Source organism: Pseudophryne corroboree, chromosome 4, assembly GCF_028390025.1.
Source record: "Pseudophryne corroboree isolate aPseCor3 chromosome 4, aPseCor3.hap2, whole genome shotgun sequence".
Taxonomy (NCBI): Eukaryota; Metazoa; Chordata; class Amphibia; order Anura; family Myobatrachidae; genus Pseudophryne; species Pseudophryne corroboree.
The window spans coordinates 877,748,008-877,762,623 of NC_086447.1; the positions used below are offsets into that span (position 1 = coordinate 877,748,008).

The window sequence follows — 14,616 nt, forward strand, 5'->3', positions numbered from 1 at the left end:
GCTAACAGATACAGATCTGTCCGGCAGAAGCAATGTACAATACCATAAACACAATGAGATTAGCAAACAGAGCGTAAAATGAGATCTTTATCATGGTGTTTCCTGTTATTGCTATATACTACAGTACCGGCGAAATTAAAAGAGATTGGTATGTCCAGCAAATTTCAGGAAGGGACTGGAGACTATTGGGATATACTTCCAAATGAGAACTTTCTTACCCACCAGGTTTTCACGGGGCATTCCATGTCTAGGTCTTGCATGTTCTGTCATTTAGGGTGCTTGGATATTTTAGAACTGTAATATAATGAAAATCTATCCTGTTTTTGGCAGTGTAGCTCCCCACAGGGCAGGCCCGGACTGCCCATGTGGTACTTCTGGCAAATGCCAGAAGTGCCGATGGGCTGGTGGGCTGTTCCGGTCCGGTCCACAGAGAGCCCGGAAGGCTGCGCTCAGCGCAGCTCCTGGCTCTATGGTTTATCCCACCACTGCTGCTGCCGCCAGACGTGCCCCGTTGCTAAGTAATATGGGTGTGTGCCATGAGTTCACGCCCCTGACTCGCGACATGCCCCCATTTGCAGTGTCCGCGCGCCCCTTTCACGGCACGCGTGCCCCCTTTCATGTGCACGCACGCGCACACGTATGCCAGGGCCAGGCGGAGTCCCCAGTCCGTCCCTGCTACATGGGATGCGGTTATGTGACCGACACCGGGATCCCGAACAGTGAACAGCCCGACAGTCGGCATGCCAACCAGCAGGGACTATTACCACTAGTGGGTGTCCATGACACCCACAGAGTGAAAATAGAATCAGTGGCGAGCGACCGAGCCCGCTGCATGTTGAGCGCAGCGAGCTCGCAATGAGCTTAGTTGCGCTCCCCATCACCCCTGCCCATCAGCCATCTAAAAGCCGGGATCCCGCTGTTGGTATGGTGACCGCCAGTCTCCCAAACGCCGGTCACACTAACCCAACCCCCCTACAGTATGTAACGCCCCAGATACCTGTATGGTACGGAGACTAGAGGTTGGTTTCACTTGCCTGACTCTCAACACAAGCATTTCCTACCCCTGACACGGGACTAATGTGGACTCCCCTTATCTGCACTGATACAAGGTATCTCTGCCCCAGGCACTGACAGTCTGATAATGGCAAATGAAAGTAACTTCTATGAATACCACAAGTCATGAATCTGCAACGTCAGAGAGAGTCCAGAATCTCAGGGGGCTCTCCCAGACTCCGGAAAGAGTGGGCGGGTCTCCAGCATGACACCCACTTCCCAAGATAATGATATTTATCAAATCTTGGAGAGAGATAAAGTGGAGAGAGATGAAGCACCAGTCAGTCAGCTCCTACCTGCCATGTTACAGGCTGTGTATGAAACATGACAGTACTGTCAGCCTGTAACATGGTAGTTATGGGTGGGCGGTATGGGCACTTACCTGCTGGGCAGTCATGGAGAAACGCAGAGAATAGACTGATCTCTTCTTGTTTTCTCCCATATTGCACCGGTTGAATCATCATGTGACAACGAGAGGCGAATCACATCGCTCCCTCACATGCAAAAACAGAGCATACACTTTTATCTGTTAATATCATCTTTCGCAATTTCTAAAAATGTCCCCGATCATTTGGTAAGTCTTTGCCGGGACCGGCCTTTACCGCTTGGTCTGTCCCGGCATTAAACACATTATATAAATACTGTGATATAAATAGTTTGATATGACGCAAAGCGGCAATCTTTTTAAATAGAGTCCAGACAATTGGACCTCTGTACAGTATATCGCACCTCTGTGCACTAAACATATTGAAGCCATTTGTTGTTTGAGCCCACATTTCTGAGAATGCAGCAATATTCAGGCAGTATTAATAAAGTGGTGATTCTTAGTGAATTGATCGGCTACATTCTCATATGGGATGCGGTCAAGATGCCGCCGGCCGGAATCCCGGCGGTCGAAATACCGACGCCGGAATCCCGACCGCCACAATCCTGACATATTCTCCCTCCGTGGGTGTCCACGACACCCATAGAGGGAGAATATAATAGTGTGCTGAGCGCAGCGAGGCACCGTGCCCGCAGCGTGGCGAGCGAAGCGAGCCCGCAAGGGGCTGCGTTCCGCTCGCCACCCCTGTCGGGATTGTGTGGTCGGGATTCCGGCGTCGGTATTTCGACCGCCGGGATTCCGGCCGGCGGCATTTAGTACTGATCCATCTCATATAGTATACTGAATTTGTTAAACCCCCCACCACCACCCCCATTTAAGCAGAGTTAATTGATCCACAAATCTCCTATGTGTTTAATCCCCATTAATTAAAATTTTATACCAACATCCAGTAATACGATTATACTACACAATGACCCTCATTCCGAGTTGATTGCTCGCTAGCTACTTTTTGCAGCTGTGCAAACGCATAGTCACCGCCCATGGGGGATTGTATTTTCGCTTTGCAAGTGTGCGATCGCATGTGCAGGCGAGCGGAATGAAAACGTTTTTTGCAGTTTCAGAGTAGGTCTGAACTTACTCAGCCCTTGCGATCATTTCAGCCTGTCCAATCCCGGAATTGACATCAGACACCTGCCCTGCAAACGCCTGCGTTTTCCCTACCACTCCCAGAAAACGGTCAGTTGACACCCATAAACGCCCTCTTTCTGTCAATCTCCTTGCGATCACCCGTGCGAATGGATTAGTCGCTAGAAGCATTGCCCAGCAACGATGCTGTTTGTAGTACCCGTATGACGCGCATGTGCATTGCGGTGCATACGCATGCGCAGTAGTAACCTGATCACTGTGCTGCGCAAATGCGCAGCGTGCGATCAACTCGGAATGAACCCAAATATACAGGCAGTGGTGACATTGCCCAAAATACTGTATGCAGGGACGGACTAGGCTGTTTTCCAGCCTTGGCATTGTACGACACGCAAGCAAAAACAGGGGGTGTGGCCACGGCTCACTGGGACATGGAGTGAGTCATGGAGGTGGAGCTGCTCCGCCAGCCCTAAGCAGATCTGGCATTTGCCAGGAGTGTCAGATGGGCAGTCCGGGCCCTGACTGTATGAGAAGGTGTCTTTAATCCTGTATGTGTCTAGCACATCATATTACTCTTATATAAAACCGTATACTGTGGTACAACATACAGCCGCTGTCATGTAGGCAACAGTATCTAATATGTGGCAGCCCCTATACAACCGCAATCTGTATATAATGCTCATCAGACATCTGTGTATTATGGGAGGCAATCTGTGTATTATGGGAGGCACTCGATATCCCGGCGCTCTGCATACCGGAACCAGGATCCTGACCACCGGGATACCGACAACTATTCTCCCTCTTAGGGTGTCCATGACGGTATCCGTTCAGATGGTCGACCATGTTATGGTCGACAGTCATTAGGTCGACCAATGTTGGTCGACATTGTCATGGTCGACATGAACACATGGTCGACACGTGAAAGGTCGACACGTGAAAAGGTTGACATTAGTTTATTAACTTTTTTTCTTTTGGGGAACTTTTCCATACTTTACGATCCACATGGACTACGATTGGAACGGTAATCTGTGCCGAGCGAATCGGTAGCGGAGCGAAGCTACCATGCCCGAAGCATGGCAAGCGAAGCGAGCCATGCGCAGGGACGCAGTGCACTAATTGGGGTTCCCAGTCACTTTACGCAAAAAATGACACAAAATAAAGTTTAAAAAACTCATGTCGACGTTTTCATGTGTCGACCTTTCATCTGTCGACCATTTTCACGTGTCGACCATGTGTCCATGTCGACCAACAGTGGTCGACCTAATGACTGTCGACCATAACATGGTCGACCATTCATACCGGAACCGTCCACGACACCCCCGGGGGGAATATAAAGAGCATGGCGCATGTAGCACACTACCATGCCCGCAGCTCTTTTGCGCTCACCCCACTGCCGGTATATCGTAGTACACCCATGTATTATAACCGTATCACATAATAAGCATTAAACCTAGAACACCATAGGCCCTGTATTCTAAGAATAAAACTAAAACAGGTCAAGGATTGAAATAACATATTGCATGTTGTAATTAACTAAATTATGTGTTTCCCGTGCGAGTACATCTCCCCTGCATCCAGCTCACGGTAATTAAGGTAAACAACCCATCAGTGTTCCTGCCATGAATATTTGTAAATCTCCAGGTTAAATCCATAGTTATTGGTTTCAGGCTCATTTTCTCTCGCTGCCAGGAATATGAAAGGTTCCCTATGGGGAGCCAGCAATAAATCTATCAAACGAAGTGTGAAATGGAAAATATTGTTCTCATACAGTATGTGAGCAAGTGGCTGAAATGAGATAATTGAGTAAATTTTGTCTCCTACCGCCCTGCTTGCCAATCCAGTCCTCAACCACTACCACCCAGGTCAGGAATCCTGCTTGTACACAGGTGAGTACAGTGACTAAGTTGCTGGTGAACTCACCTGTGTCCAAGCATAAATATCTTTAAGTCTTGGCCTGAAGCAGTTTCCATGAGGGCTGCTCCTGAATTGATATGGCTGCTAGGGTGTGATCGCAAAGTCTCCATATTATCTCCACATAGTACACCTGACAAGCCTCCATATCCTACGAGCAGTCTCTGTATTGTGCCTATGAGCAGTCTCTGTATTGTGCCTATGAGTAGTCTCCGTATTGTGCTTATGAGCAGACTCCGTATTGCGCCTATGAGCAGTCTCTGTACTGCACCTATGAGCAGTCTCCGTATTGCACCTATGAGCAGTCTCTGTATTGCGCCTATGAACAGTCTCTGTATTGCGCCTATGATCAGTCTCTGTATTGTGCCTATGAGCGGTCTCCGTATTGCGCCTATGAGCAGTCTCTGTATTGTGCCTATGAGTAGTCTCCGTATTGCGCCTATGAGTGGTCTCCGTATTGCGCCTATGAGCGGTCTCCGTATTGCGCCTATGAGCAGTCTCTGTATAGCGCCTATGAGCAGTCTCTGTATTGCTCCTATGAGCAGTCTCTGTATTGCGCTTATGAGCAGTCTCTGTATTGTGCCTATGAGCAGTCTCTGTATTGCGCCTATGAGCAGGCTCCGTATTGCACATATGAGCAGTCTCTGTATTGCGCCTATGAGTAGTCTCCGTATTGCGCCTATGAGTGGTCTCCGTATTGCGCCTATGAGCTGTCTCTGTATTGTGCCTATGAGCAGTCTCTGTATTGCGCCTATGAGCAGTCTCCGTATTGCGCCTATGAGTGGTCTCCGTATTGCGCCTATGAGCTGTCTCTGTATTGTGCCTATGAGCAGTCTCTGTATTGCGCCTATGAGCAGTCTCCGTATTGTGCCTATGAGCAGTCTCCGTATTGTGTCTATGAGCAGTCTCTGTATTGTGTCTATGAGCAGTCTCCATATTGTGCCTATGAGCAGTCTCCGTATTGTGCCTATGAGCAGTCTCTGTATTGCGCCTATGAGTAGTCTCCGTATTGCGCCTATGAGTGGTCTCCGTATTGCGCCTATGAGCAGTCTCTGTATTGTGCCTATGAGCAGTCTCCGTATTGTGCCTATGAGCAGTCTCTGTATTGTGTCCATGACCAGTCTCCATATTGTGCCTATGAGCAGTCTCCGTATTGTGCCCATGAGCAGTCTCTGTATTGCGCCTGTGAGCAGTCTCCATATTGTGCCTATGAGCAGTCTCCGTATTGTGCCTATGAGCAGTCTCTGTATTGTGTCTATGAGCAGTCTCCGTATTGTGCCTATGAGCAGTCTCCGTATTGTGCTTATGAGCAGTCTCCGTATTGTGCTTATGAGCAGTCTCCGTAGTTATCAGTCTCCCTATTGCGCCTATGAGCAGTCTCTGTACTGCGCCTATGAGCAGTCTCTGTATTGCGCCTATGAGCAGTCTCTGTATTGCGCCTATGAGCAGTCTCAGTGTTGTGTCTATGAGCAGTCTCCAAATTGTGCCTATGAGCAGTCTCTGTATTGCGCCTATGAGCAGTCTTTGTATTGTGCCTGTGAGCAGTCTCTGTATTGTGCCTATGAGCAGTCTCAGTGTTGTGCCTGTTAGTAGTCTCAGTGTTGCGACTATGAGCAGTCTCTGTATTGTGCCTATGAGCAGTCTCTGTATTGCGCCTATGAGCAGTCTTTGTATTGTGCCTGTGAGCAGTCTCTGTATTGCGCCTATGAGCAGTCTCTGTATTGCGCCTATGAGCAGTCTCTGTATTGCGCCTATGAGCAGTCTCTGTATTGCGCCTATGAGCAGTCTCTGTATTGCGCCTATGAGCAGTCTCTGTATAGTCCCTATGAACATACACAAACGACAGAGAATTATGTAAATGGCTCCTCACAAGCCAGACAGCACAAACACACAGCACAACCTCTGCAACATACAGCCTTCAGACACTGAGTAACAATCAGTAGGTTGGACACGAACCCATCATCTTCATAAAGGTACTTCACCACGCCCCACGGGAGAACAAACAGCATGGGAACACCTGAGAGAGAGACAAGAGAGAAAGAGTGACAGTCACTGGGATATCAGAGAAAGAGAGAGAGGGAGAGAGAGTCATTGTGATATCAGAGAGAGAGAGGAAGAGACAGTCACTTGGATATCATAGAGAGAGAGAGAGAGAGTCATTGTGTTATCAGAGAGAGAGGACGAGACAGTCACTGGGATATCATAAAGAGAGAGAGAGACAGTCACTGGGATATCAGAGAGAGAGAAGAAGAGACAGTCACTGGGATATCATAAAGAGAAAGAGAGAGAGAGTCAGTCACTGGGATATCAGAGAGAGCGAGAAAGAGTCACTGTGATATCGGAGAGAGAAGGTGAGACAGTCACTGTGATATCGGGGATAAAGATAGTGACTGTCAAGCCTTCTGCATATGTTTGTTATATACATCTTTTCTCTTACGTCCTAGAGGATGCTGGGGACTCCGTAAGGACCATGGGGTATAGACGGGCTCCGCAGGAGATAGGGCACCTAAAAAGAACTTTGACTATGGGTGTGCACTGGCTCCTCCCTCTATGCCCCTCCTCCAGACCTCAGTTAGATTCTGTGCCCAGAGGAGAATGGGTGCACTGCAGAGAGCTCTCCAGAGTTTTCTGTAAAAAAAAGAATTTTGTTAAGTTTTTTATTTTCAGGGAGTCCTGTTGGCATGAGGTAAGCGCGCAGCGGTAAGCTGCGCGCCATTGCTCCCAGTCACACACACACAAGCAGGCACTGAAGGGTGCAGGGCGCAGGGGGGGAGCGCCCTGGGCAGCAATATTCCTCATATTTGGCATTGATAAGCATGGATTAGGCTGTGGCACAGTAAATCCGGTAACCCCCGCCATTTTTCTATAGAAAGTTGATGGGACCGAAGCCCGCCGTCGGGTGGGCGGGGCTTGATCCTCAGCACTAACCAGCGCCATTTTCTCCACAGAGACTGCACGAGGAAACGCTGGCTCCCTGTTCTCTCCCCTGCTGAGCTTCACAGGCTGGAAAAAAGAGGAGGGGGGCACTTTGGCGACGCAGTTAGTTGAGATTACAATTATATACATATAACAGCGCTATCTGGTCTTATATTCCAGTGTTTTTAAGCGCTGGGTGTGTGCTGGCATACTCTATCTCTCTGTCTCTCCTAAGGGCCTGGTTGGGGTTTTGTCCCCTTACAGGTAACTCCCTGTGTGTGTGGGGTGTCGGTACGTGTGTGTCGACATGTCTGAGGCGGAAGGCTTCTCCAAGGAGGAGGTGGAGCAAATGAGTGGTGTGTCCCCGTCGGTTGTGCCGACTCCAGATTGGATGGACATGTGGCATACGTTGCATGCAAGTGTGGCATCTTTACATAAAAGGCTTGATAAGGCTGGTTTAGGGGGGACATGAGGCGGTCAATCCTCAGATTGGACCGACTCACAGGGCCCGTCGGGGTCTCAAAAGCGTCCCTTAACACAAGACACTACTACCGACACGGATTCTGATTCCAGTGTCGACTATGACGAAGTAAAATTGCACCCTAGGGTGACTAAAACCATTCAGTGTATGATTGTGGCAATAAGGGATGTGTTGCATATTGTGGATGAACCCTCGGTCCCCGACACAAGGGTGCACATGTTTAAGGAAAAGAAACAGATTATTAATTTTCCCACATCGCATGAATTAAATGAGTTCTTTGAAAAAGCTTGGGAGACTCCGGATAAGAGACCGCAGATCCCCAAAAGAATTTTTATGGCATACCCTTTTCCTAAGCAGGACAGGGAAATTTGGGAATCACCCCCCACTGTGGACACGGCCCTGACGCGCTTGTCCAAGAAAGTGGCGCTACCGTCTCCTGACACAGCGGCCCTTAAGGACCCTGCAGATCGCAGGCAAGAAACTACCTTAAAGGGTATTTATTCTCATACAGGTGCTGTGATTGCGTCGGCATGGGTGTGTAGCGCAATTGCAGCTTGGACAGATGAGCTGACAGATCAATTTGATACTATGGATAAGGATACTATATTCCTAACTCTAGCCCATATAAAAGACGCAGTCTTATTTATGAGGGATGCTCAAAGGGACATTGGATTGCTAGCTTCTAGGGCCAATGCCATGTCTATCTCAGCGAGAAGATCCTTATGGACTCGCCAATGGACGGGTGATGCGGATTCCAAAAAACATATGGAAGTACTACCCTATAAGGGTGATGTATTGTTTGGGGATGGGCTGACGGACCTGGTTTCCACAGCTACAGCAGGTAAATAAAATGTTTTACCATATATTCCCCAACAGCAAAAGAAAGCAACACCCTATCAGATGCAGTCCTTTCGGTCGCACAAGTCCAAAAGAGGTCGGGGATCCTCTTTCCTCGCCAGAGGTAAGGGCAGAGGCAAGAGAGCACCTGCTTCGGCAGGTGCCCAGGAACAAAAGTCCTCCCCGGCTGCTCCAAAACCCACAGCATGACGCTGGGGCTCCCCTGAGGGAGTCCGCACCGGTGGGGGCACGTCTTCGACTTTTCAGTCAGGTCTGGGTCAGTTCGGACCTGAATCCCTGGGTGTTGGAAATAGTTTCCCAGGGTTACAAATTGGAATTCGAGGAGGTGCCCCCGCGCCGATTTTTCAAATCGGCCCTACCAGCTTCCACATCGGAAAGGGATGTAGTGTTAGCTGCAATTCAAACGCTGTGTATACAGCAAGTGATAATCAAGGTTCCCCTGCACCAGCAGTGAAGAGGTTACTATTCAACCCTATTTGTGGTCCCGAAACCGGACGGTACGGTCAGACCGATTTTGAATCTGAAATCCCTAAACCTGTACATAAAAAGATTCAAATTCAAAATGGAATCTCTCAGAGCAATAATAGCCAACATGGAGGAGGGGGAGTTTATGGTGTCTCTGGACATAAAGGATGCGTACCTTCATGTCCCCATATATGCCCCCCATCAGGAATACCTGAGATTCGCTGTACAGGATTGTCATTACCAATTTCAGAGGTTGCCGTTTGGACTTTCCACGGCCCCGAGGATTTTCACCAAGATAATGGCGGAAATGATGGTGGTCCTGCGCAAGCATGGAGTCACAATTATCCCATACTTGGACGATCTCCTGATAAAAGCGAGATCAAGAGAGAAATTGCTGAGCAGTGTGGCGCTCTCTCTGAGAGTGCTCCAGCAACACGTTTGGATTCTAAATCTACCGAAGTCACAGTTGATTCCGACAACTCGACTACCGTTCCTAGGTATGATACTGGATATGGAACAAATGAAGAGGTCTTCCTTCCAATAGAGAAAGCCCAAGACATCCAGAACATGGGCCCTCATTCCGAGTTGTTCGCTCGTTCTTTTTCATCGCATCGCAGTGAAAATCCGCTTAGTACGCATGCGCAAAGTTCGCACTGCGACTGCGCCAAGTAACTTTACTATGAAGAAAGTATTTTTACTCACGGCTTTTTCTTCGCTCCGGCGATCGTAATGTGATTGACAGGAAATGGGTGTTACTGGGCGGAAACACGGCGTTTCAGGGGCGTGTGGCTGAAAACGCTACCGTTTCCGGAAAAAACGCAGGAGTGGCCGGAGAAACGGTGGGAGTGCCTGGGCGAACGCTGGGTGTGTTTGTGACGTCAACCAGGAACGACAAGCACTGAACTGATCGCACAGGCAGAGTAAGTCTGGAGCTACTCTGAAACTGCTAAGTAGTTAGTAATCGCAATATTGCGAATACATCGGTCGCAATTTTAAGAAGCTAAGATTCACTCCCAGTAGGCGGCGGCTTAGCGTGTGTAACTCTGCTAAATTCGCCTTGCGACCGATCAACTCGGAATGAGGGCCATGGTCAGAGACCTGCTAAAAACGAAAAGGGTGTCAGTTCACCAATGCACTCGAGTTCTGGGGAAAATGGTGGCGGCCTACGAGGCCATTCCCTTCGGAAGGTTCCATGCAAGGACTTTTCAATGGGACCTTCTGGACAAGTGGTCCGGGTCCCATCTTCATTTACATCGGAAAATAACTCTGTCCTCAGGAACCAGAGTGTCCCTCCTGTGGTGGTTGTAAAGTGCTCACCTGCTGGAGGGTCGCTGGTTCGGGATTCAGGACTGGATCCTGGTTACCACGGACGCGAGCCTCCGAGGATGGGGAGCGGTCACACAGGGAAAGACTTTTCAGGGTCTTTGGTCAGACCAGGAGTCCTGTCTACACATCAATGTGTTGGAACTCAGGGCCATTTACAACGGCCTTCGACAAGCGGAGAGTTTTCTTCGAAACCTACCGGTTCTGATTCAATCAGACAATGTCACAGCAGTGGCTCATGTGAACCGTCAAGGCGGGACAAGAAGCAGAGTCGCGATGGCGGAAGCCACAAGGATCCTTCGCTGGGCGGAAAATCATGTAAGCGCTCTGTCGGCTGTCTTCATTCCGGGAGTGGACAACTGGGAAGCAGACTTCCTCAGCAGACACGATCTCCATCCAGGAGAGAGGGGACTTCATCAAGAAGTCTTTGCAGACGTAACACGTCTTTGGGGAACTCCTCAAATAGACATGATGGCATCACGCCTCAACAAAAAACTTCGGAGGTATTGCGCCAGGTCTCGGGACCCTCAGGCAGTAGCAGTAGACGCACTGGTAACACCGTGGGTGTTTGAATCGGTCTACGTGTTCCCTCCTCTTCCTCTCATCACGAAAGTGTTGAGGATCATAAGACGAAGAAGAGTACAGACGATACTCGTTGTCCCAGACTGGCCTCGAAGGGCTTGGTACTCGTAACTACAAGAGATGCTCACAGGATACCCCTGGCCTCTTCCTCTGAGGGAAGACCTGTTGCAGCAGGGGCCTTGCGTGTTTCAAGACTTACCGCGGTTACGTTTGACGGCATGGCAGTTGAACGCCGAATCCTAGCAAAAAAGGTGATTCCGGAAGAGGTCATCCCTACTTTAATAAAGGCTAGGAAGGAGGTGACGATCAAACATTATCACCGTATCTGGCGAAAGTATGTGTCTTGGTGTGAGACCAAGAATGCACCTATGGAAGATTTTCATTTGGGTCGTCTTCTCCACTTCCTACAGACAGGAGTGGATATGGGCCTGAAATTAGTCTCGGTTAAGGTACAGATTTCGGCCCTCTCGATTTTCTTTCAGAAGGAATTGGCTTCTCTTCCAGAAGTCCAGACTTTTGCAAAGGGAGTGCTGCATATGCAGCCCCCTTTTGTGCCTCCAGTGGCACCATGGGACCTGAACGTGGTGTTGCAGTAGCTAAAATCACACTGGTTTGAACCGCTTAACAAGGTTGAGTTGAAATTTCTTACCTGGAAGGTGGTAATGTTGTTGGCCTTAGCATCAGCAAGGCGAGTGTCAGAATTGGCGGCTCTATCACACAAGAGCCCCTACTTGATTTTTCATGTGGATCGAGCTGAATTGAGGACACGTCTGCAATTTTTGCCTAAAGTGGTTTCGTCGTTCCATATGAATCAACCTATAGTGGTGCCTGTGGCTACCGGCGACCTGGAGGATTCCAGATCCCTGGACGTAGTCAGGGCCTTAAAAATTTATGTAGCCAGGACGGCTAGAATTAGGAAAACAGAGGCTCTGTTTGTCCTGTATGCGGCCAATAAGATTGGCGCTCCTGCTTCAAAGCAGACTATTGCTCGCTGGATCTGTAATACGATTCAGCAGGCTCACTCTACGGCTGGATTGCCGGTACCAAATTCGGTTAAGGCCCATTCCACTAGGAAGGTGGGCTCTTCTTGGGCGGCTGCCCGAGGCGTCTCGGCTTTACAACTTTGCCGAGCGGCGACGTGGTCGGGGTCAAACACTTTTGCTAAATTCTACAAGTTTGATACCCTGGCTGATGAGGACCTAGCGTTTGCTCAGTCGGTGCTGCAGAGTCATCCGCACTCTCCCGCCCGATTGGATGCTTTGGTATAAACCCCATGGTCCTTACGGAGTCCCCAGCATCCTCTAGGAAGTAAGAGAAAATAAGATTTTAAACCTACCGGTAAATCTATTTCTCCTAGTCCGTAGAGGATGCTGGGCGCCCGTCCCAGTGCGGAAACTCTGCAAGACTTGTATATAGTTGTTGCTTACATAAGGGTTATGTTACAGTTGACATCGGTCTTGGACCGTTACTGTTGTTTTTTGTTCATACTGTTAACTGGTTATGTATGTTCCAGGTTACATGGTATGATTGGTGTGGGCTGGTATGAATCTTGCCCTTGGATTGCTAAATCCTGCCTTGTATTGTCCATCTCCTCTGGGCACAGTTCTCTAACTGAGGTCTGGAGGAGGGGCATAGAGGGAGAAGCCAGTGCACACCCATAGTCAAAGTTCTTTTTAGGTGCCCTATCTCCTGCGGAGCCCGTCTATACCCCATGGTCCTTATGGAGTCCCCAGCATCCTCTACGGACTAGGAGAAATAGATTTACCGGTAGGTTTAAAATCTTATTATTTCTGTGTTCATAATCATTCATGTAATCAGCGGCATCTAGTGGTCACTTCAGAATCAGTTTAATTCTGAACTACTCAGGCTTCCGTAGTAAGCTTCTTCCGTAGTAAGCTGTGTTCATTCTGGGTAAGTCGTAGGCAGTCTCCATTTTTAGTTTCCACATGGTCTCACCTAGAGATGGATATGGATTAATCTTCTCCTTAACACAGCATCGATGGTAAGAGATTCTGACCCTAAATCTGCCACCATAGATCTGCCACAGTCCGTTATGTATGTCAGCTGTATTGCTTTACACTGCTGCTATCATCTGCATGTGCAGACATGTGTGTTTGCATACCATGATTTTGTATGTATTCCAGTATACTCTTACATGTGATTTTTGGATGCTGCATACTTGGGTTGGTATCGATATACCGGCGCCCGTCATCCCGGCGGTCAGAATCCCAACCGTGGGATGCTGGGTGCCGGAATGCTGGCAGCAGGGCGAGCGCAAAAGAGCCCCTTGCGGGCACAGTGGCAAGCGTGCTATTTATTCTCCCTCGTGGACACCCCAAGAGGGAGAATAGGTGTCGTTATCCCAGCACCGGAATGCTGAGCGCCGGAATTACGACAGCCGGGATATTAAATGCATCCCGCACACAATGCAATGCAAACATAATTTGAGCTTAATCATTGTGTATATTGTAATTGCATTCTGTTGTTTGTATTTACAGTTTTACCAATTTCCTCTACTACATAATAAACAATTCAAGTTCAGCACATGGAACCCCCTGGGCAACTACTACTAATAGCCACGCAGACATCTATTGGGAATAGAGCCACCTTGCCCAAAACGTGGTGATCAGAACGAGCCCGCAAGGGAAAATGTTTTAATGTTCTGTACAAGTTTAATGATGTTATGAACAGTTTAGGTATGCTAACCAGGAGGTCCCATGTTCTGAACTTCAACCATAATAAACACCATACTTTGGATAATCACATCTGATAGACTTATTGTAAAGTAGAGGTGGTTATGCTGTCTGTCTAAATTTGATTAAGGAAAAATCTCAGTGAGGGCAGAACAGTGACAGTCACTGGGATATCAGAGACCGGGGAAGAGAGAGTCATTGGGACAACAGAGAGAGAGAGAGACAGACAGTCACTGGGATATCGGAGAGACAGCAAAATACAGTCACTGGGATATCAGAGAGGCAGAGGTGTTTATGCTGTTTGTCTAAATTTGATTGAGGAAAAATCTCAGTGAGGGCAGAACAGTGACAGTCACTAGGATATCAGAGAGAGGGAGAGACAGTCACTGGGATATCAGAAAGAGTCTTTGGGACATCAGAGAGAGACAGTCAGTCACTCGGCTATCAGAGAGAGAAAGTGACAATCACTGGGATATCCGAGAGAGAGAGAGAGAGATGGTTATGTTGTCTGTCTAAATTTAATTAAGGAAAAATCTCAGTGAGGGCAGATCAGTGACAGTCCCTGGGATATCAGCGAGAGGGATAAAGTCATTGGGCTATCAGAGATGGCGAGACAGTCATTGGGATATGAGAGGGAGAGACAGTCACTGGGATATCAGAAAAATTGAGAGAGTCATTAGGATATCAAAGAGAGAGACAATCACTGGGATATCAGAGAGGGGAAGAGACAATCAATGGGATATCCAATAGAGAGAGAGAGAGAGGTGGTTATGTTGTCTTTCTAAAAAATTTTAAGGAAAAACCTCCGTGAGGGCAGAACAGTGACAATGACCGGGATATCAGAGAGAGAGAGAAAGTCACTGGGC

General features: G+C 48.5%; 1 protein-coding gene across 2 annotated transcripts in view; it reads right to left on the bottom strand.

The window, feature by feature from the left end:
• Window positions 1–14,616, bottom strand: part of GLP1R (glucagon like peptide 1 receptor) — a 615,585-nt gene that overhangs the window by 110,946 nt on the left and 490,023 nt on the right. For both annotated transcript variants that reach the window (XM_063918850.1, XM_063918851.1), the window contains one exon: window positions 6,389–6,449. In XM_063918850.1, the coding sequence (XP_063774920.1) occupies window positions 6,389–6,449 (61 nt within the window). The remainder of the gene's footprint in view (window positions 1–6,388; window positions 6,450–14,616) is intronic.